The 23,623-nt window shown below is 32.9% G+C and overlaps 1 protein-coding gene across 2 annotated transcripts; it reads left to right on the top strand.

The window, feature by feature from the left end:
- Nucleotides 1–1,716: 1,716 nt before the first annotated feature.
- LOC132755758 (uncharacterized) lies at nucleotides 1,717–22,850 on the top strand. Of its 2 annotated transcripts, none has more exons than XM_060746673.1 (14): nucleotides 1,717–1,857; nucleotides 9,332–9,741; nucleotides 9,888–9,948; nucleotides 11,536–12,121; nucleotides 12,823–12,948; nucleotides 13,394–13,780; nucleotides 13,978–14,199; nucleotides 14,343–14,386; nucleotides 15,104–15,155; nucleotides 16,152–16,209; nucleotides 18,283–18,334; nucleotides 18,663–19,086; nucleotides 19,483–19,664; nucleotides 20,131–22,850. In XM_060746673.1, exons 2-14 carry the CDS (start codon nucleotides 9,383–9,385, stop codon nucleotides 21,481–21,483), a joined length of 3,906 nt encoding a protein of 1,301 aa, XP_060602656.1. In that variant the 5' UTR covers nucleotides 1,717–1,857; nucleotides 9,332–9,382; the 3' UTR covers nucleotides 21,484–22,850. The 2 variants fall into 2 exon arrangements, with proteins under 2 accessions (XP_060602656.1, XP_060602655.1); XM_060746672.1 differs by having other exon boundaries at nucleotides 9,885–9,948.
- The last annotated feature ends 773 nt before the right edge of the window (nucleotides 22,851–23,623 follow it).

The following is a 23,623-nucleotide window of genomic DNA, read 5'->3' as shown; positions in this document are numbered from 1 at the left end:
ACAACGTGGATTTCTTTTCGTTAAATTTTCATGTTTGAAATCGCGTTGTAGTTTGCATTTGAATTACATTTACTATGCTAAAATATTAACAACAGTACTAACAGTAAGGTGGACATACAACGCGATTTCAAACATAAAAATTTAAACATGATAATTTTAACAATTATCCAACTCATCAAAAATGTTTTCCGAAAATAAATGTTTCAATATCGAGCAAATGGAAACCTGCATCAGCCATATGCCGCCAACTTAAACACAAGGGACACATGGGTCTTCGCGCGCAAAGTGACGTAAATCATGCATATTTATAAGGTCAAATTTAAACCCACCATTCATGTAATTGATTAATAAAGGGCACTGGTAGTGACGTTTTAAAGGCCAAATAAAGTTTGACACTTAATATGTTAGTATTCATCCGTAGCTGTTCTACAGAAATTAGAAACATTCTCCGGTCGCTATCTAATTTCTGTAGAACAGCACGGATAACACACACATATACTTAGCTCGGCGCCGGAAATTCCATATGTCCGAGATCTCAGCGTCCATGTCGGTCCACACTAGAAGTCTCATAGTGGATGTCTTTTGCATGCCGATCTTCCTTAAACATATTCATCGTTCGTTGGTGGTTGGTGAAGGTACGACAAGTCAACCAATCGTCTTTGGTACTTGAGACGACATGACCTTGACTTGTGTCTTCTCCTCGAAGTTCACGCCTAGGGAGGAATTTAGAGAAGATCAGTCGAGCACTATCGGATATTTCCCTTATATAATCAAAGAAGGCCGGAAGCGCGATACATTTCACCGTAGGTACACTCGCTGTTCTTATTTCCTACCTCGACACATTTTTGAAGTCGCTATTTTGTTTGCAAAAACATTTTGTTTTAATTTCGCTCTGACAACTATCTCGAAAGATAAAAAATGGTCTAAAAAAGAAAATAAATCCGAACACCAATATCTTTAATTCAGTCATTAAGTATATGATAGACGTTTGAAGTGTTTTTGTTTACGTGACGTCACAATGCAGCGCAAAACAGCGGATGCAAAAACGATAAAATGATAAACTTCGCTCAGACCGATATTATTTTGATTCTACAAGATAAAATAAGGACGATCACTTATGTTATTTTTCAAGCGGAGATTACTTTCGGTGCCGAATTTCGTATAACGCTGTTCGATTTGCATCCTACTGTTGCTAAGATAAAAAAGTATCAAACAAAGGAAATGATACGAAAAAAATAATAAAAAATATTTATCAAGAACTTACGTCTCAGATTTGATTGTATTGTGTTTTCGTCAGTGTTTCTTGTATGTTTAAAAGACGATATTATATACCGCCTTTATGAATGAGTTGTATACTTAGGATGACGCCATCACGCTGCTTACGGATTGACGCCGTTTTGTCAAAAAAATTATTAACCGATATGGATCAAACCTATTGCGTTAGTGTGTGTGTGTGAGATATCATTTTATGATACAAAAACATTATAAGGAACGGTAAATATCAATAAAAATGCTTTATTATTACTTTATTACTTTAAAAGGCTTTGTAAACTATATAATCGAGTGAGAAAAAACATAACAGCCGCATATACAAGCATTCCCTTACCAGTGTTTATAGGAACTTTAACTAATACATGTAAATGCATATATTCAGATTTGGTATACTTCTACCTTAAAAAGGTAGTGGTGCGATCAGATAATTTCTATTCATTATTAATTTTTTTACAGGTCTATCGACTTGAAATAGGATTTGAACACATGAAATATTTACATTTGTTAGTTAATTTTCAAATTTGGAACGTTTATTTCTATTTCGTTTTCTCATCGACTTGACGTTTAACAGACAACACATATCAGGTGAGAATTTTTTTCTTTTCTTTAAAGCGGACTATCTTTACTCATACTCAAATATATGTTTGCTTTGAATTAAACCGTTGAATATTTTCTGTATATAAAACTTCAAAGACCGAACGGAATGTTTTCGATACTTAACTGTATACGATATTTTTATGTTATAAAAATTAATGTTTTACCTATTCCATCTATCTAACAATTTCCGATTTAAATGTTTCTGTTTAGAAGTAAAATTGTTTTGATTTATGTCTGAACTTGTCATGAATTGTGTCATAAAACATTATTCAAGTTATGGTTTTTATCTGTTAACATTATAATGTTCCTGCTGAATTCACTTAATGATTATTACTTGTCATAAAGTTGAACTACTAAAGGACAAAGTTAGAAAATGTATTATATGCTTTATATGATAGTGTTTGACAAATCAACCTTAGTAGTTTCACAATGAATTCGGGTTGAGCTGCTTTAAACGTTCAAAAATATGGCCCACTTTAACTTGCACGGATATAGATTACACGTCTTTATCTAATAGGGCATAATTCAAATATAATACTACAGATTAGATAAAACACGTTTAAAATTTAACAAAACTAAAATGGGTTAAAATATCAAAATTGTCCGGGTAGATCCCTTTATTTTTCTGTTCGTTTATCTGACTTTCATATTATATAATATTTACATAAGACTTATTTTGATGCCGGAAATGACGTCATCGTGCATGATCCCAGTCGGACCATTTTTTGTAGAAAATATGTTGACTCGGGGTAAATTTGATTTTATTATTATTATTCCCACACCCTATAAGAAATCATGATGGAAACCTTCTTGGAATTTATTTAAATGTTCCAGTGGTTACACCATGGGATAATTCTGAAGTTTTTCCCGTTTTCAGGCTTAATCCATGCTATAATTTCTCCTATTATAAGTGGTTCTACTCACGTTCTCGTTTGTACTTAAATAATGCATGTCTCCCTCCATCACTAAAGCTGGAACGTCGCCATATGACATATACTGTGTCGGTGTGACTTTAAACCCAAACAAATAAACTTTTCAACTATGTATAGGTTAGAGTGCATATTGGGTGTTCTTCGTAAATAAGAAAGCTAAAAAGGAGCGGAGCTTGCGAAGCGACTGTACATAGCTTTCTTATTTACGAAGAACATCCAATATGCACTCTAACCGGCTTAGTGCTCCGCCCAATTTTTTTCCGCCCAACACACTGCGTGACGTCACACGATAGCCTAAATGTGTATAACCATATTTGGAAGACGGTAGCGGTACACATTTTCGGGTTACATGTATGGCGATATGGAGTTTATCAGGAAGAAAAATTTTGAACAGTTTATTTCGACCACTTCATGTTTATAGCCTGTTTGTTTATCGACACATAGTGCATTTCTTTGAGATAAGAAATAGTTAACAAGTTTTAAAATACAATTATGATTAAACGGTTATCTACCGTTACTATTTAGCAAATAATTTAAATATTTAAAATAATATACATGTTGCCCATATATCTGTAGATGTATACACATGACTTTAGAAATGCTGTATTTATAACACAAACCACAAATGTTTGTTGTTGTTGTTTTTGTTAAAACATTTTTACTGTTATTTTGCCTGTTTTCATTTCAATCACGCCCGTTTAACTCACAACGAGTGTAAAATGTCCATCACTGCATCAGTAAAAATGTTGTGAGCAACTTCCGTTCCTCGTTGTGAGCACCCATCTATGACGTGTGACACGATAGACAAGGTGAGTTTTTCATAATTTTTGAAGATTGCAGACATTTATGTAAAAATATCGGAATGCAGTTAGCTAGCGATGTGTTTTCCGAGTATGCACATGTAAAGATATTGCCTGTTGGTCGACAATTTGATGGAAATACCGTGCGACGCAGTCACTCGGGGTAGCTGGAAAACTGGAGACAACTTCTCTCCGGACCAAATTTAACATTGAAAACGTCGATTCTGTTGACGTTTTGTGCATCCTAACCTAAAACAGATGCCCACAAGACTTCAGCGTACATTATTATCTGAACGTCTTCATAGAAACGAAGATATATAGCCTACCCTTTTTTGCTTTAATCCTCGTTGTGAGCACCATAACCTTGTGAGCAAGACAAGCGCAGTGCTTGTCTGGTTTTAATATGTAATTCAAATGGCGAGAATACAATTTTCAATCTACCAAAAGCAATCGAAACGTTTTTGTACAATAGTTTTTCTTTGCAATAGTTCTTCTTTTTCTACATATAAGCTTGGCCAGTCTAACATGAATGAAGCCCAGGATAAATACATGCATGTTTATATCACACAGACTGCCCCTCTATGTTAACTCTGGCAACACGAAGTATATGCAATTAAATAGTATACATGTATAATTTACCTCCCCTTATAAGTTCACCACCATTTGCACAAACAGCAAAACATTTGCAAAATCGTAGGTATATGTAGTTTTTTTTTGTTTACCATTATCTATTAAGCTAAGAATATACTTGTGTACTGTTAAAAGTTACAACACACTAAATAAGTAATCCTCCGCGAAAAATGATAGTCGCATAATCACAGGGGATTCTGTCATTTTTTTCCTTTCCCACTATATATATAATATAACATTTAGGGATACAACTCAAAATTGCTCAATTCATGAAAAAGTAAGTTGACAATGCCCCCGAAGTGGTGCTTTGTCATTTGATTTATGGACCAGATAAAAGGCCATTCAGGGGTCAAGGTAAAAAATACAGGTCCGTAGGAAGGTCTTGTGCTAAGGGATGTTGTGTTCAAATATGAATCAAATCCGTTTACTAATAAGGAAGTTATGGCCAATGTTAAAGTTTTCGGACGGATTGACGGACTGACGGACGGACAGTTCAAAACTAATATGCCTCCCTTCGGGGTATGCACAACGTCTTGCAAAGAAATGCTGACTGTGCAAAAACGTTTTAATTGCTTTGGTAGATTGAAAATTATATTTTCACCATCTGAATTACATACCAGACACGCACTGCGCTTGTCTTGCTCACAACAAGGTTATGGTGCTCACAACGAGGATTAAAGCAAAAAAAGGGTATATCTTCGTTTCTATGAAGACTTTCAGGTAATAATTTACCGTGAAGACTTCTTGGCATCTGTTAAGTTAAGAATGCACAAAACTTCACCAAAATCGAAGTTTTCAATGTTAGATTTGGTTCGGAGAGAAGTTGTCTCCAGTTTTCCAGCTACCCCGAGTGACTGCGTCGCACGGTATTTCCATCAAATTGCCGACCAACAGGCAATATCTTTACATGTGTATACTCGGTAAACACATTGCTAGATAACTGCATTCCGATATTTTTACATAAATGTCTGTAATCTTCAAAAATTATGAAAATCTCACATTGTTTATCGTATCAAACGTCCTAGACGGGTGCTCACAACGAGGAACGGAAGTTGCTCACAACAGTTTTACCGATGGACATTTTACACTCGTTGTGAGTTAAACGGGAGTGTCAATGAACCTCTTTTTTATTCTATGCCGTAGTGGCGATATACATGTGCGTGTACGGAAAAAACATGATGCATAAATATTGATTAGTACTTCAAGATCTCTGCACATGCGTATATTGCACTTTAGCGCTCTTCGAAACTTAGCTCCGCCCACTTGCGTTTTATAATATAAAACGTCCAGTTTATTTAAAATCTGTTCTATTAAGATTTGAAACCTGAAAATTTGCAAAAATCCTCGTCGGTGATTGGCTTAAAAAAATTGGCGAGCACTAATGTGTGTGTTTTATTTATTTTCCTCGTCAATAGGTAGGTTTATGTAGGCCGAGGGCATTCTACTCTATACCGTACAATGTATAAGTGCACAACAAATGCATTATAAAAACAAATGTACATCTACTGCAGTTGATTTTGTGGACATTCCACATTTCTATAATTACATAACTATTATGTTAAATATAAGTCTATCAAAAAAAGAAATTCATTATGTATATTTTAACCCCCTACCCCCCCCCCCCCCCAAAAAAAAAAGGATTTTTAATGAAGGAAAAAATGCTTTGCATATGATATGTTTTGGTTATTTGTACTTCTAGTTATCGTTTTCAAATTTAGGAACATATGGACGGATAACTATTTATTATATACTTATAGATGAAATATTGGGAAATACTGATGGAATAAAAAGCGTATTTTCATTTTCCGTATTTTCACTGTAAAAATTTATTTTTCACCGTGGTGAAACATATTTTCGGTATTTTCACTGGTGTCTTGACGGACTACTTTCTTTTAAATTCTGCCAGTACATTTAAGGGAAAGTCTTTCAAATTGTAATGTCAAAAAAGTAGAAAATGTATATAATAAACAGAAAATTCAAGTTTCTTCTGTAACCACATGATTTATTTTCATCTTGTGGCATGAAAATTAACATATTTCACTCGTGGCTACCGCCACTCATGAAATATTTATTTTCATACCACTCGATGAAAATAAATCATGTCTTGAATATTATCCTCTATGGATCTATCTTTTGACAAAAATAAATAAATAAATAAAGATTCCATGTCTTAAGGCAAGTATCAAAATCATTCTGAAAAATAATTCATAAAATATTTTTAGTGCTCGCGAACTTTTTTTTAAGCCAATCACCGACGAGGATTTTTCAAATTTTCAGGTTTCAAATCTTAATAGAACAGATTTGATATAAACTGGACGTTTTATATTATAAAACGCAAGTGGGCGGAGCAATAAGCCGGTTAGAGTGCATATTGGATGTTCTTCGTAAATAAGAAAGCTACAGTCGCTTCGCAAGCTCCGCTCCTTTATAGCTTTCTTATTTACGAAGAACACCCAATATGCACTCTAACCTATACATGATATATCATGGTATATGTATATATAATTATTCATTATCAATGTAAAAGAAAGAAGCTGATATTATATCTGTTTTGTCTGTCAGAGGTTGTCCATTGAGGTAGCCTATTTGAGTCCTTTTTTACATATTTTCCAATCTTGACCGTGATTTTACAAATGTGATTCACAAATGTGAATATATTAGGTTAATCCCATATCATCAAAATCGAGAAACTATTAGCAATAACAATTTAAAGCTCACAATTCAAAATTTCAAATAAGTGCAAAATTATTAAAAACTCAGCGCAGAAAACTTAAATCACCTTTAAAAAAGTATGAAAATTTCCAAATAGAAAAAAAAATTGTCTACTCTAATGACATTGATCGATAAAGCCGGCTAAAACAACCTGTCAGATGGTAATCGAATAGAAATTCAGTACCTTTTAAAATATTTAAGTCAATAGTTACTGTCGTAATTTTTATAATGGTAAACTATACAAAGTAGAAAAACCTATGACGTTAAGTGATCTGTTATAAGAGTATACGCGAATATAGCATACAGCTCTTACAAAAAGAATAAATGTATGCGTTTGTTTACTTATTTGAAAGTTGATACCTTTTCTTTTATGTCACAGATTTGGAGTTTTGTAATATTTCAATATGTTTTTAGTCCCCTACCGGTTTAACAGGAGGGGACTTTAGGTTAAACCTCCGTCCGTCTGTCCGTCTGTCTGCCTGTCCGCACTCACAGGACAGTAATTATGTGACTAGAGGGACAATAGGAAACTGTTCTTTCTCTTTGATGTCATTCATTCTGTAATGCTTTTATGTGGCTATTTTCTTTTGTGTGGCTAAAAAGAACAATAGAGAGAACAATAGAGTAGCCACATAATTACTGTCCTGTAAGAACATCCGTCTGTCCGTCAGTCCGTCCGTCCACAAAACTGGATCCCGTGATAGCTTAAAAAGTACTGGAAATATTTTTATGAAACTTGATATATGGATAGATGACACTAAGGAGATTATGCACGTCTTTTTCTTTTCTTCCTATGTTGAAAATTCTGGTTGCTATGGCAACAAATAGACTGAAAATATGGCAAATTTAACACATAAACTGGATCCAGTGATAACGTAAAAAGTACTGAAAATATTTTTATGAAACTTGAAATATGGGTAGATGGCAGTCTGGAGATAATGCACATTTTTTTCTTTACTTCCTATGTTGAAAATTCTGGTTGCTTTGGTAACAAATACACTGAATTTCAAGATTTCTGATTCCAGTTTTTACGCTTTTTCACTATAACTTCTTCATTTCTTAAGGTTTTTACTTCAAACTTTAAATATCCGTTTCTGGTCATCAACCACATCATATGTGACAAGGTTTACAACTCTAGCACAAAATTTATCAGAATTACCTCCCTTGAACTTAGAATTTGCATGAAAAAAATGTTTTTTTTTTAATAAGTTCTTTATTTCTTTATGTATCTGCTTCAAACTTCATATGTATGTTTCTTATTATCATTCAACATATGTGAGCAGGTTCAATACTCTAGCAAGACTATTTTCAGTATTATACCCCCTTAAACTTTTTCGAGAAATTGTTTTTTTTTACTCCCAACTTCTTCATTCCTTTTAGAATTTACTTCAAACTCCCACATCATAATAATATGACAAGGTTTATAAATCTAGAATCAATATTTCCAGAATTGTCTCCTCCTTAAACTTTGAATATTTCTTATTCATTCTTTAATTTTCTTATTTCTTCATGGATTTACTTCAAATTTAAATTAAACATTCATTATCAACACCTACATTTTTTTTTAAATTTTCATCTTTGTTACTATACATGTTAATGGTATATTTGAAAATTGTTATTTTTTTTACTTTTCTTCTTTGTGGCTATAAATGGTATCATCATGTATGACAATGTTCATAAATCTAGCATCTTTATTTAAAGAGTTATATAATTATCTCCTCTGTTATATTTAGGTTACAGTCAGGGATGTTAAAAAAATAACTTTAGAGTCTCCTTCAGTCTGTCTGTCTGTCTGTCTGTTCATAAAAACTGTTTCTTAGATCACTTTTAAAGATTTTTTCCAACAAATTTTCTTAAAATAGAGAATGTTGAAACATTATATACTTATTTATCCTGAGAAAATTGGCCCTTTTGATCATCTCTTGTATAAACATAATTTACTTACTTGGCAGGGAAACTAACACATTTCTATGATATAGTCAAACTTAGAACTCAAAAGATTTAAGTTCATTGATGTCATTCATTCATTCAATGGTATAATTGAATGGCCCATCAGAATGTTGCTGGGGTTCTAACCGGTAGGGGACTTATGGATTGCTTGCAATACTATGATAATTGCTTGTTCATTTAGTCATTTAGTGAACTACTTTAAATGTGTAATACAATCATCAACACAATAAATATTTGACTGACAACGATTTTCAGATAGATAATTTGTCTGTAAAATTGCAGTTATATCTTAGCAAGTATTTAAAATGATTCTAGAATCTTCACATTCATCAATCTTTAAACTCATCTCCCGATACAAAATGAACACAAATGAATTGCCACTCTTGATTTCAAAATTTAAAGTTTCATATTCTAATAATCAATAGTTTGTATTTTTAGGTATTGCAACATGATTGCCGTTAAAAATTCGTGACGTTGGCAAATATTAAAATGGAAAATTTACGAAAATGTTCTTTGTGTTTGGATTGTGACGATGAAGAAGATGCTTCTGTGTTTTGTAAGCAGTGTAAACAATATTTATGTACAGATTGCAAGGAAGATCATTTCGTAATTCCTGACTTACAAAACCACAATCTCGTTTCTGTCGAGGAAGGGGTTTCGTTAGAAGAACATAAGAATTGTGACTTATGTATAAAACGGGGAAAGACTATAAATGCGGTGAAAAGATGTGTTGACTGTATGTTACTGTTATGCCATCGATGCTCCCGCAGGCACTGTGTAAATACAAAAACCCAAACCCATACACAGGTTGATTTATCAGCACACCCAGGCGATGATGTAGGAAATAGGTATGCATTTATAGTTAAACATTTGATCAATATGATGAATGTTACCTATAAAAAATTGCTGCAACGTAAAGATTATAAATCATTAAATATATATTTGCTTTGTATTGTTCTAATTTCTAATATCAGTTATGCGCTATTTTCAGCAGATCGAGTAGTGAGTGTTCATCATACAGTGAATTGTTAGAGACCAGTGATCAAGATCATGAGGTATAAAACAATTTTGATATACGGTTAAACAATAAATAAAACTTCCTTTGTATATATTGCAGATAAATCCTTCAATATGGAACGCAATGACTGTCTTATGTGATAAATGTTGTGAAACGATCATATTATTTTATCATTTCAGAATGTTAACATGTGCAATTTACACCATGTCTTGTCAAAGGACCATACTGCATACACGCACATAACATCTTTACTTGTCAAATCATAATGATGACTTGTGCAAACGCCATGTTAACTTGTCAAAGTATAATGATGACTTGTGCAAACGCCATGTTAACTTGTCAAAGTATCGTGATATGTGCAAAAGACATGTTAAGTTGTCAAAATTTCATGATGTCATGTGCAAACGGCATATTAACTTGTCGAATTATCGTGATGACATGTGCAAAGAAATTGTTAACTTGTCAAAGAATCATGATGACTTGTGCAAACAATATGTTAACTTGTCGAAGTATAATGCACATCACGATAATTCGGCAAATTAACATGCTGTTTGCACATGTCATCATTAAATCTAGACAAGTTAATGGGTCATTTGCACATGCCATCACGATTCTTTTACAAGTTAACATGTTGTTTGCACATGTCATCACGGTACTTGGACAAGTTAACATGTTGTCTGCACATGTCATGATAATCTGACAAGTTAACATGTTGTTTGAAAAGTCAGCATGGTCCTTTGACAAGACATGGTGTAAATTGCACATGTTAACATGCTAAAACGGCCAAATAATATCATCGTTTCACAAGATAGCAAAAACATTGAACACATAAGATAGTCATGGCGTTCCATACTTCTCTTTTATTTTCACTTAATCTCATGTAAAATGAAAAATCAGAAAGCAAATATGCGAAACAGATAGCACACAATCAACAAGTTTTTGAAATGGGATAAGTAATAGAAAGAGCACCGAAACACGAGGCTATCTGATTTGTACGAGGGGGCGTAGCCCCCGAGTATAAATCAGATTGCCGAGTGTTTTGGTGTTCTTTCTCTTTTGTATCATAGTCAAACATAAAAACACGTTCCCTGTTAATTTTCACAATTTTAAACCCCGGGAAAAAGTAACCAATGATCGAGCATCTGAATATGATATTTCTGCCGCTTTTCCTTTCTCTGCCGTCACAATATGTAAACCCCAGCAAAAATGAGCCAATCAACGGGCATGATCTGGAGTGCGGGTAACTGATACCTGCCCTCCAGTTACCGCACTGTGCATGTATATGTATACGATTTAACTCTGACACTTTTTCAACAGAAAGGTCCCCAAACTATGATACAACAACTGATATTCTATTCATATATGTGCTTATAATAATTGAACTTTACGAGGTTTAGAAAACAATTGTACATTAATTGTTCTGCATTCAATGCAAGGACGGGCGACACAGACCTTCCCCTACATGTAAAGCTGAGGGGTCGACATTTGACTTTTACAATATATGTGTTCTAATTGGTAATAAACAAGTACAAACAAACAGACATTAATGTGTCAAAATTGACTATCAAATTAAAACTATAAAAATATCGTTTTATGAAAGAATGATATTTTCTTTTTTAAACAGGTCAGTTGCAGTGGTATGAACGTTGAAACTGCGTATTACATTCGTTTCGTTCTTCTCCTTATCAAAGGTGGAACGCGTGTTCTTAGAAACTTATTGCTCATGTGTTTAGAGAAAAAGAAAATAACCCTTGAACATTTTCTCAGGTCCTATAAAAAAATAATTCAAGCATCACAATACGTCAAACGAGAGCAGATGGAAATTTTGTACCCGGACCCACCAAAGACTTCAGACATAAGGGAATGGGATATACAACTCCTATGTTTCATTTTAATAGAGTATTTTAAGGGAGAATTGAACACTCCGGAGGAGCTCGCTGTCAAGAAAATAAGAGAAATGCGGAATGATTTCTACGCACATTACGCAAAAGCTTGTATTGACAGAAATACATATTATTCGCTATGGAGTGAACTTTCATTAATTATGACAACAATAGGAGCAAAGATGCCGGAGTATGAAAAAGAAAAGAACGACAATCTGATAAGTAAACTATGCAGTACAAAGCTAGACATGAATTCTGCAACTATGGAAATAAGGAACCTGAACGATTCAGACGAATTTATTAATAAAATAAAACAATGTCTCAACAGTAAGTCTGATACAAATAACAAAATGTATAATATGATCATTAGCATAACCAATGCAATATAAACATATTGATAATTAAAATTTCGGTCGGTACTCACTATGTCCTAGTAAACTGACATAATGTATCGTTGGAAAATTTTGCCCCCTGACTTTTCAAAAACGGGGAATAGAAAAAAGAAAAATATAGAAATATCTGGAAAAAGTGATTGACTACATGTTGTCCTACCGTCACACATGTGTCTGGTCCATAACTCAGCCATTCACCAAGGAATTATGAAATAAGAAGGCACAAATGTTTACCAACTTCTTCGGTCAAGGTCCAAGGTCGATATTGTCTGATTAAATTTTTTTTGTGTTAAGTCCATATGGTTGGTCCAACAAGGGATTTTGAAATAATCTGACAAAAATTGCAGTTTAAATGGTTTTAAAATTATAATCTTAAAGACCGTCTTTCTATTGGCTCATTTCCCTATATTTCTGTCATGAATTAACTGACCATAAAAATTTAAAGTGCAGAACACTCCTATCGCTATTCTTTAGAATTTCTTCTTTATGTCTGTTTTGTCAGAAAAAAAGTATTTTGAAATAGGTAAAAGTCCTTTCAATTTTGAAGAGTGTTTCGCTGGTGTAAACATAAACTGTACGTCTTTAAAACTTTTTTACATAAGGAATAGTTTGTGTATTGTTAGCTTTTGTTTGCAGATGTTTTTGGCATGAATCTTCATATTATCAAACAGGATTTAACTGAAATAAAAGACGCCTTGAATAGTTTGATAGTTTTAAGAAAGGAAGAAACAAGTGAGCAAAAGCATGCAAAAATTGTGAACAGTAAGTCATTATATTACGAGTTTTGTGTAAAACTTTATAAAGATGCGGTGTTCTTTGACGCTGTGTGACGCTATTTTCGAACTGACGCCCGTAACGTGACGTCATTTACGTGACGTCATAAGTGATGACGTCAAAGTTATGTATATAGTGCGATTCAATTTGAAATAATCTGTTTTCACAGCATTTAAAGTTTCATTTTAAACAGACCAGTAGTTTTGACGCTATTGAATTAGTTTACGAATTTGTTAATGCACCCTCGTATATAACTTGCATTAAATTGAATCGTTTATAGGCATATGTTTTTAAAAATGAATGGAGTTATTTTTTAAATCATGCTTTACACTTTCATATTTAGATGTAAGAGAAATTAAATTGCTTTAACACTATGAAATTTTGAATATACGCATAAATTGAAGTTGTCATTGTACCGTGTTTTAACTTTTAGCGGTGTATGGAGCTGTTCATGTCTATGCCAGGACACAGAACATTGTTGAAAAAGCTGAAGCTCAGCTCCTTGCAGCATCAAATCAAAGCACCGACGGAACTGAAGTAACAGCAAACAAAGAGCTTTCTGAAAATTTCAACAAACTTAAAGAAGACATTGAAGAAACTGGAGTGAATTTAACCAGAGGAGATCGGGGCTCTATAATATTTACATTTGAAAGTCATTCTGCGCATGCTTTATTAAAACTTATAGAGTTTTTTGAAAGTACGCGCATGAAAACTCACCTGCAAGATATATCCAAAAACCTGCAAAACATATTGGGAGAAAAGATTAATCTAACTGCATACATTCTTCGTGACTCGCTGTTTGAAGCATTAAGGCAGATGAGTATGTATTGCGTTTAATCTTATTCCATTACGATAGACATAATTTCTTACTAGTATAATCATATATACGCGTATATATGTATAAGAAAATTTATCTATGTATGGACATAATTTGTCGTATATATTAATCTATATTAATCCATGAAATATGTAAACATCAATTTAATATATTTCTCTTCTATCTCGTTACATCTGAAGAATGCCAAACGCACGAAGGAACTGTTTGGTTCAATATGAAATGTACAGGAATCGAAGGTCTTCAGCATGCTTTGACAATGTTTGAAGAAGGGGGAGCCTCAAATTATTTAAATAAGATGTCAGAGATTCTTACACACAGCATTGGCGAAACTATCACTTTGGAAACATCCATTGATATTGAACATTTACAACGTGTCATAATCATAACAAAGCAACAACTTGGTAATTCATTTCATAATTATGTTTTTAATTACTTAAAACTTATCAAAAATCATTTATAACGATAGAATAAGACATTCTCCAAGCTGTGTTAAGTCAAATGTTATAATGTATCATGCTAAGATATATTTCATTTATTTCTTCAGCATTGCCAAATTGCAGTAGATTTATAGAAGACAATGCTGATAATGTAAGTTCAAAAGTGTTATTTTACTTAGTCAACGCAACACTAGGCAAAACTCGAGTTGAATTATTTTTTAATATTCAAAGAAATATCATTAGATTTGAAAGAAGTTGTATCTCATCCATGATAGCTTATCAGAAACTACAGACTGATTGCAAGTTGTATTTCATTGACTTTATTTTTGCGATATTATTCAGCGGAAATTTATTCTGCATAATATTATATATTCCATAAAGGTTTAGAAATAAGATATAAGCAGCTTCCTTTAAGAATATTACTTTATTTGTATTTGACATTTAGTACTCATTTATAGTTATTCATATACTTCTTCCTGTCTGTACTTAGATATTGTTTGTTGACAAAAAATTATTCAAAATTACCGTTATGAAAGAAATATGTTTGGCGTGTTACTTAAGAGCCAATGACGCATGCAAACAATCAATGCTGCAATAGAAAGATATTTTGTTCCTGAACATTTTTATTTCTGTTTTTCTGTTTACATACAATGTTCGTGTTTGTTAAGTAACAGAAACATGGTAAATTTCAAATCTTTTGAGAATCTAAAAAAGGATTACGGAAACAATATAATTTTACCCTTTATACATATATAAATATTTATAATAAATATGAGATGTAGCTTTATATCCTTTAAATATTTTTGATTGTAATGTGATAAGGCTTTTACACATACACTTGCTAATACTATTGTGTTACATTCTGCAGGGTGAAATCACCAATAGAGCTAAAAGAGCAAGGCAGAATGTTAATGATGATGGTAACATTTTAGTTTAAATTTTTCTGTAACAATTACATTTTGTGATATGGAATGCTCGTTTTCAGTATATTGCATATCGAAAAGACTTAAAACCTCATGAAATATTCAAATGCTTAATCATTATGGTTTCATAGTTTGGCGACCTTTCTGTTGAAAATGTGTTAGAGTTAAATCATATACATATACATGCACAGTGCTTTACCTGGAGTATAGGTATTAGTTACCCGCACTCAAGAGCATGCCTATTAATTGACTTTTTTGCTGGGGTTTACTTTTTGTGACGGCAGAGAAAGGGGAAGCGACAGAAATATCATATTCAGATGCTCGTTCATTGGTTTCTTTTTTCTGGGGAATCATATTGTGGCAACAGGGAACGTGTTTTATGTTAAACGATAAACTATGCCCTTCGTACAAATCAGATAGCCTCGTGTTTCGGTGCTCTTTCTATTACATAAACACGTGTTTGACTAATGTGAACGATTGGGACTTTTAATGAAATGAAAGATCGAGCATTATTAACGGTATTTTTGCAAACTGCTTAAGACTGTATGAAAGGACCAAGGTGCCACCCTTAGTGTTCTATAATAGATAACTCCTTATTGGAAGTTATAAAAAGAAGAAATTCAAACCAAATTTGAATTTTAGGAGAAGATAAAATAGCAAGGACTTAATTATAATATCACAATTAAGAAACAAATTAGAAATCTTATTAGGACTTTGTGAGTCCTAATAAGGTACTAGTATTTTAAAGCCTAATTTGAAAGAAATCTCAATAACGACTTAATAAGCAGAAAAGACCCTTTTAGAATTGTATGACTCATAAGAAGTTACAAAGCCCTAATTACGCTTATATAACTTTTTAAGTAGGGCTACAAAGTCCTAATTAGGCTCTATTGAACTCCTGGTTAGGAGTAAGTTTCTTTTCATATAACATTAAGATTGGCACGAAAACACTTCACGCGTTTACTTTTATTTACTCTTTCTATTTTATTTCAGACGAAAAGAGTGCCACTCGGGATAAATTAGAGACATATGTTTCAAACAGATCGAAATCGTATGTACTCTATTTTCTATTTATTCCATTTAAATGTTTTTTTATACGCCCGAAAAATGTTCTTTATGTAACGTTTTGCACCTGGACGTTCGTCCGTCCACCTGGACGTTCGTCCGTCCGGGATATCATTGAATGATGAATGCGTTTCATTCCATTCATAATCTAGAGTCATAAAAAGTAGGAAACCGCATACACAGTGGGTTTAACATTGTTTAAGGGGAATTCATCTCTTCTCTTCATATGAAAAATTCTTAAAGAATGAATGTGGTTTCCTTTGGGGTTTTAGGGATCAAAGAAGATAAAATATATAATTACATAACGTCAACTAAGAAAGAAGGCACGAACATCCGTCTGTTAGACATTTTTTGCTGTTCTGTATCTTAAAGAGCCGAAAATTCTTTGCATAATGAGACCATGCACAGAGCACAAGTTTGGTAATACTTAGGTCAAGGCTAAAGCCACACATTATAATTTTGTACAAATCGAAAACATTCACGACCGCTCTGCATCTTTTGAGCCAATAAAATTAGATTAAAACAAGTGGCAGAAATACAAATGTGTTAATAATAATGACAAGAAAGTGTACAGAACGTGTTTTCGGCCATCCTCAGATTAAAATTGATCCTGCCCGTAATCCACTAAATTAAATAGATTTATAATAAAAGGAAAACAGGACTGCTAGAAAAGTGATAAAAATCATGTCCCACGGATCAATAATTGCCCGGCCCCGAGGCTCACTTACAAACTTTATATAATCAACATTTCCTTCCTTTAATGTTGAATTCTGCTTGAGCCTTTGCTAGGGAACAAGTATGGTAGCTAGCCATTACAACTATCGTCAATCAACAGGCTCAATCAAACTGAGTCTGGAACACTTGCACTTTGTCGTTTTTGGCGTTCTTTAGAGACTCCGTTCTTCTATACCTTAAACAGTGAAACACAAGAATTTTTAGTAAAAACGGAAAACCCTAAAGCTTTTAGTCTTCTCATGTTTAATGAAGTGAAGAATGGCATGTTTAAAAGAATCTCCCTCTTCAAATCTATTATGTGCAGAGCATTTACGAATTTTCTGTGTATAATGATGTCATGAATTTCTTTCTTTTATATTCATTCATTAATGGGTGGTACTTACCTTATGAAATAATAAATGTTTTTTTTGCTTTAAGAATATTTATGGTAAGAAATTAACATCGGGAAAAGTAGCTACAAAGCAATTTGTGATCAAATGAGTCACCCTGGATTTGTCATCGCTCCGAGCTTATTATGTTCTAGGTGATGAAATGTTATGACAAAACAATTTTTGAGTGATTAACACAAATGAAACGGCTAATTCTTGCAATGTTATTCGGTGTTTGTGAGAAATAATATTCATCAATTTTGAAAACTAAATTAAACATGGAAAAATCATCACAATAAGGAGTAGTTTGTTGTTTCAAATGTTTTGTTTAAATTCTTGATAGCTTGATAACCGTAATTTAATATAATTAAAACAAAAACGTGTAAGGGTTATAAAATTATAAGAGGAACCTCCCTTAATGTGTTCTACAAAAAGATGAATACATATGAAGCCGAAAGAATAAAAAAACGAATCCCGACGGTGTCAGATTTCACAATTTGTTCTGTCCCGGTTATAACGAGACCAGAGAGTATGTCGCTTTTGTACGGCATACGCGTAATAACACGGGCTCATGCATATGCACTACCTTACCTATGTGACTTGATCTTCTAAGCAAGAACTTTATTATTTTGCTTGAAGCTATGTCAATTTCAGAAAAAATACAGATTTTATACACTTACGGTTATGAACGTTCCCTCCTGGGGGTTATTTAGTATCAAGGATAGTTAAAATAAAATTTGTGCTAATTTTATGATTATTATTGATTACTTTAAGAAATTTTAATTCAGCCACATAGTTCATGTGGTGCTCTTGTTCAAATTATGGAAATAATGTTTTGTTTTTTTATTTAAGGGCTGCAAAATGCTTATTTCTCAAATGCTCACCTAATCTTTGAAACAATTTCAATTCTTTATTTGAACATGAACATTTATAAAACCTATATTACTTTATTACAGATATCCAGAAACAGGAAAAGATTATAACGTTTATTTGGAAAAGATTGAAAATGTAAGTTAAACATTGTATTTTTATCAAATAACACATATAATTCAAGAAATAGTCCTCTCAGGGAAAAAAGTACAGTATCGCGCTAATTTGTTTTCAAGCGGACAAAAATTGGAATCACCTTAAGCCTATGTCCTTTAACGTCTAAGTCATAAGATTATTCGAGTTATGAAATGAAGGAAGTTTATTCGAAAGGAAACGTTAGGATTAGGTAGCGGTTGTCTTTTTTCTTAAATCGATAAATTTTAAAATTTGATTTATTATATGATAATAGAGAAACCATTATTAAATATTACATTAAAGTAACTTTTTTCCTTTTTTTATAATAAAGGATCGGCCAGGTAAACCAGAAGCGTCAGAGATCTCCAGTGACACGGTAAACATTGCATGGAAATCACCATCGAAGTTTGGTAAAGAAGATTACTACCAAATATATTATACAACTGATATGGAAGACAGGAAACGTAAATGGAAAAAGTTTCAGGTTGAACCAAATTATCATTCCGCTACATTATCAGAGTTGAAGACGAATACAACTTACATCTTTCGTGTCAAGGCCGTTTATGATGACGAGGAAGGGCCTTACAGTCCGGAAAGTGATAGAATAACTACGTCTAAATCACTGGCTCTTCGTCTTTTGAATAAGGCCATTAAAATTGAAGACGGAAAACAACCCCCTTACAAGTATATTCTACCAATGACTGAAATAATATCAGCAAGAAACGAAGAAAATAAAACAAAAAAATATGAAATAGGTAGATATTAATGTATGTCGAAAGTGTGATACGTACTGTTAATTGAAAAGGAAATACATTGTAATAGCTAACTTGAGATCATCGGAAAGTGTTCAATAATAAAACGGACACTTGATTGAAAATATGATTATTATTTATAATACATAATGTTGGAACGTTTTTTACTATAAGATACAGTTGATTTAAGTCAAAAAGTTAACTATCGCATATATTCTTATGTAAAGGTGTAATTTCGATTTCGTTATCTTATCATTACTTATTTATAAATAAGGGCACACAACTTTTACACACACAAATATTTTCAAGTATACTTGAAATAACGATTGTATATGGAATAGCATCAAAATTGCTTAATTATTGAAGCGTTTATATTCAGTATTTTCTTTTTTAATTTAGGTGTGGCAGCAAAAGGATATGTTAAATCAAAAACTATTTTGTTGGTCGGAGCTACAGGAACTGGAAAAAGCACACTTGTTGATGGCATAGCAAACTATGCTCTCGGGGTTAATTGGGAAGACCCATTCAGGTTCTCAGTCTTAAACCTAGAAGAACATGAGAAAAAGCGATCTGAAAATCAGGTACAAATTTGCCGATTAAATTAAGTAAGAAAAAATCTTTTCCGTTTCATAGAGCATTAGACAATGAGAACATGTTTTGTTTTTCTATGATAGTTCATGATAAAGCAAACTAGTAACACATATAACTGAGCGCATATACCTTGCGTTTTGTTTCTCTTTAAGTGGATTCCTTTATTAAAATGATTCACATAAGCGTATTTCTGGTTTATCTTAAGTATCAATTAAAACTTTTTTACAGTGAGTATTTACTTGATAGACATAGAATTCCCATTGTTCAAATATGATTTAAGACATGTCCGGGATCATAATAAAAAAAATCCCCAAAGAACGCCACAAACGGCAACACTAGCCAAAAATTAATTAACTATCATAAAACTTAACATTTCAAGCCATGCATATTAAAAAGTACGCTTCGTTGCATGACACTTTTTGCTAAATGCAATACTTTTACATTTTTGTTATACAGGCAATAAGTCAAACAGATTGGATAACATGCTATACAATAAATCAGGAGCCAGGAAGCCGTCTCGCATATCAGCTAAATGTAATAGACACACCTGGATTTGGTGACACTGCTGGTCCAATTCGGGACCAAAAGATTGCAGATCAACTCCGTAAACTCTTTGAAGAGGAAAAAGAGCCCAAAGGGGTGACATATATTGACGCTGTTTGTTTTTTGGTAAAATCTCCAGACGCTCGTTTGACAGTTTTCCAAGATTATATATTCAAGTCCGTTATGGCTTTATTTGGAAAAGATATGGAAAGCAACATTTATTATTTCATTACATTTGCAGATAACAAAAATCCGCCTGTACTTGCAGCGATGTCAGAGATAGGTTTGCCAAAAGGGGAAACATTTTTATTTAATAATTCTGGTTTATTTGAAACAAATACATGCAAGGATACCACAAATGCAGCGTCGTTATTTTGGAGAATGGGTTTGCAAAGTTATCGCGCTTTTCTTGAATATATTGCTCGGTTACAATCCAGAAGTTTACAGCAAACAAAAGATGTTCTTGATCAACGATATAAATTAGAAGGAACAGTAACGCAACTACAACCCTTGCTTGACTTAGGTCTTTCAAAGGTTTATAGCTTAAAGCAGGAAAAAAAGATTTTGGAAGAAAACTACAGCAAGATAGAAGACAATAAATACTTTGCTTATGAAGTAGAAGAGATTAAAAAGGAGAGGCGAGAGCTACCTAGTGGTGAACGTGCAACTCAGTGTTTAAATTGCAATCTCACCTGTCATGACAAATGCGCAAATGAACATGATTTAAAATTTGAATGTATTGCGTTTGATTCAGATGGTTATTGCATGAAGTGTCCAAATAAATGTCATAGAGAAACACATAAAAGCACAACATATAAATTAGACTATGTTTCTGTCAAAGTAAAAAAAGAATACGACAATATGAGGCAAAAGTATAGAGAAGCGTCAGGTAAAGCCTTGACGCAAGAGCAAGTGATAGATAAGCTTGTTCAAGAACTCGAAAAGACTTCCAAAGATATTAAATACTTGATGTTTGTGGTAAAGTCATGCACAGATAAGCTTTCAGATATTGCTCTAAGACCAAACCCATTGAATATGACAGACTACATTGACTTAATAATAGAAAACGAAACATATGACAGAAAAGAAGGGTTTCAGGAAAGAATAAAGGTTTTGAAAGACTTTCGTAAAAAGGCTGGAATCGAAAAGGAATTTGAAAGATTCAGTGAAGAGGCAGTTCAAATACTTAAAAACATTGAAAAAAGCAAAGCTGGTTTATTCGTCCCTGACTTTGAAATGGCCAAATCGTTGCTAGATGGAGATTAATAATCAGCTGTATAAAAACTGTCCTAACAGAAAATTATAGACACAAATTCGTTTTAAGTTCATGTGTAAGATTCTTTACCTTCAGAATATTATATAAATAACACATTGGTTTGTGGGTAACAGTAAAAAATATCATCCCGAGGAAAATACTGAGGCGTAGCCGAGGGTAACAGTATTTTCACGAGGGATGATATTTTTACTGTTACACATAAACCCATGTGTTATTTATTTTATTACCCCGAACAAATACTGAGATGATCTAAATTTGTAAACTAAATATAACTGTAACAAAAATAAACCAATAGTAGCAATAACTAAACTGTCCATACCTTGCAAGTTTTAAGTGTAGTGTTGGCCTACTTGAGAAGCTGTTTTTCTTTTATTTTTTAAGCATGTTATGATATCTACCAGTCATAAACATACAATGAGCTGTGTTTAATTTAGAAAACAAAACACTAACCCATTTATAAGGTTATGATCTGTGAAATCTGATCCTTCTGTATCCTGAATATTCTTTGCACGGTTTTTGAAAAAGTGCATTTACAGAATAACGATTATATCCTTCAGATGTCTGTCCACCAACTCTATCTGTAACGTTTCACTGATTAAAATAATTAATTAATCCTTTGTTGCATTCTTAAATCGTCTGCATGTTCCAGTTTGACACAAAATTTTTCACATTACAATTACTTCCGTTGAAAACGGGTGTTTACTTTTTTGGCTATTCAACAAAAAGATATTTTGTACGCAAAAAGAACTCTACTGTGTCACATTGAAGGTTCCATGATAACCGCCGTATGAACACATCTGCGGATGTTTCTAAATTCAAAATTTCACCATTTTCGTGTTAATGTTGAATTCTGCTTAAGCCGGTGCTAGGGGGCGTGGACGGTAACTTGCACTTTCCAGTACCGTCCATGAACAGGCTCAATTAAACCGAGCCGGCAGCATTTTCAATTTTGTTGTGTTGGACTTTCTTTAAGGATTCTTTTTTCTCTATTCTACAGTAGGGTGCAAAGAACTAAATTTTATGAGAGTCGTAATTACTTTGGTGATTCCCTTGGCCCTATCGTCGAAAATTAGAATGAATCGAGAGAAAAATGGCGGCCATTTTATTTCATTTTATTTAGAAAATAGGCCACGTGACCACGTAACAGTACGAATCACTCCCAGAGGCCTATGGGAAATTAACATTACGAAAAAAGTGAGGGGTAATAAACATAAATATCATTGACAATCATGGTAAAAAAAATTATTGTATAAATGTTTTGTTATGTTGAATTAAATGCAATATTCTTAATTTATATGTAAGATACTCTGTTTATTTAAATTGTTTGATATACGTGTGTATAAATAAATATGATTGCCAGTAACATTTTCAATTTCTTGTGATTGACCAAATAATTGGTATCAAATTTTTGGTAGTAATCTCTTTTTACCAAACTTGGATGGCGGTTTCCATGAAATGTTTACCGTATCACTGGAGATCTCTAACACTTCTGGTTACCTGGCCAATCCTTATTATAGAAAAACAAGTGGGCCATGATGGCCTTTATATCGCTCACCTGATTATTGAGGCTTATTGATATTGTTAGCAATGAACGAAAAGCAGATATAATATAATGCCATAAACTTAAAATTCATATCGGCATCTGAAATAGTGCTAATGTTAAATAGGTTGCCTTTTTACGTGTTGTGGCCTATTTTTTGACCCAAGATGACCCATATTCAAACTTTATTATCATTCTAGAGGTTACATTTTTAGCCAAAAAATCCTTAAAAATTGGTCAGAATGGTTGTTTGTATTATCTCCAGCTCAAGTTTTAAAATTGGTAATTTGAAGTAAAAAGTAGGTCACAGCACATGGAAAACCTTATTATTTCTTGTCCTAACAGAAACTTATAGAGGCCAATGTGCTTTAAGTTCATTTCCCCTTACATTGTTTATGATTCTTTCCCGTCCGAATATATATGAAAATTATTGACTTTCAAAAAGCCAGCCATGGTGAAAAATTTCGTATGAAATGCCATACAATTAATGTATAGTTGTGTTGTTATGTTGAATTGAATGTAATATTTTCAATTTATGTTAGATTCACTGTTTATTTAATTGCTAAATATACGTGTCTATAAATAAATAT

This window comes from Ruditapes philippinarum, unplaced genomic scaffold, assembly GCF_026571515.1.
Source record: "Ruditapes philippinarum isolate M1 unplaced genomic scaffold, ASM2657151v2 ctg4735_1_1_1_1, whole genome shotgun sequence".
NCBI lineage: Eukaryota > Metazoa > Mollusca > Bivalvia > Venerida > Veneridae > Ruditapes > Ruditapes philippinarum.
This window is presented reverse-complemented; position numbering and strand designations above follow the sequence as displayed.

Excerpts from the sequence above, each read along its gene's own strand:
- LOC132755758 (XM_060746672.1), top strand. The coding sequence starts at position 9,383 with ATGGAAAATTTACGAAAATGTTCTTTGTGTTTGGATTGTGACGATGAA. Across the intron at positions 9,742-9,884 it reads GGCGATGATGTAGGAAATAG|CAGATCGAGTAGTGAGTGTT; the intron begins GTATGCATTTAT and ends CGCTATTTTCAG. Across the intron at positions 14,387-15,103 it reads TAGAAGACAATGCTGATAAT|GGTGAAATCACCAATAGAGC; the intron begins GTAAGTTCAAAA and ends TACATTCTGCAG.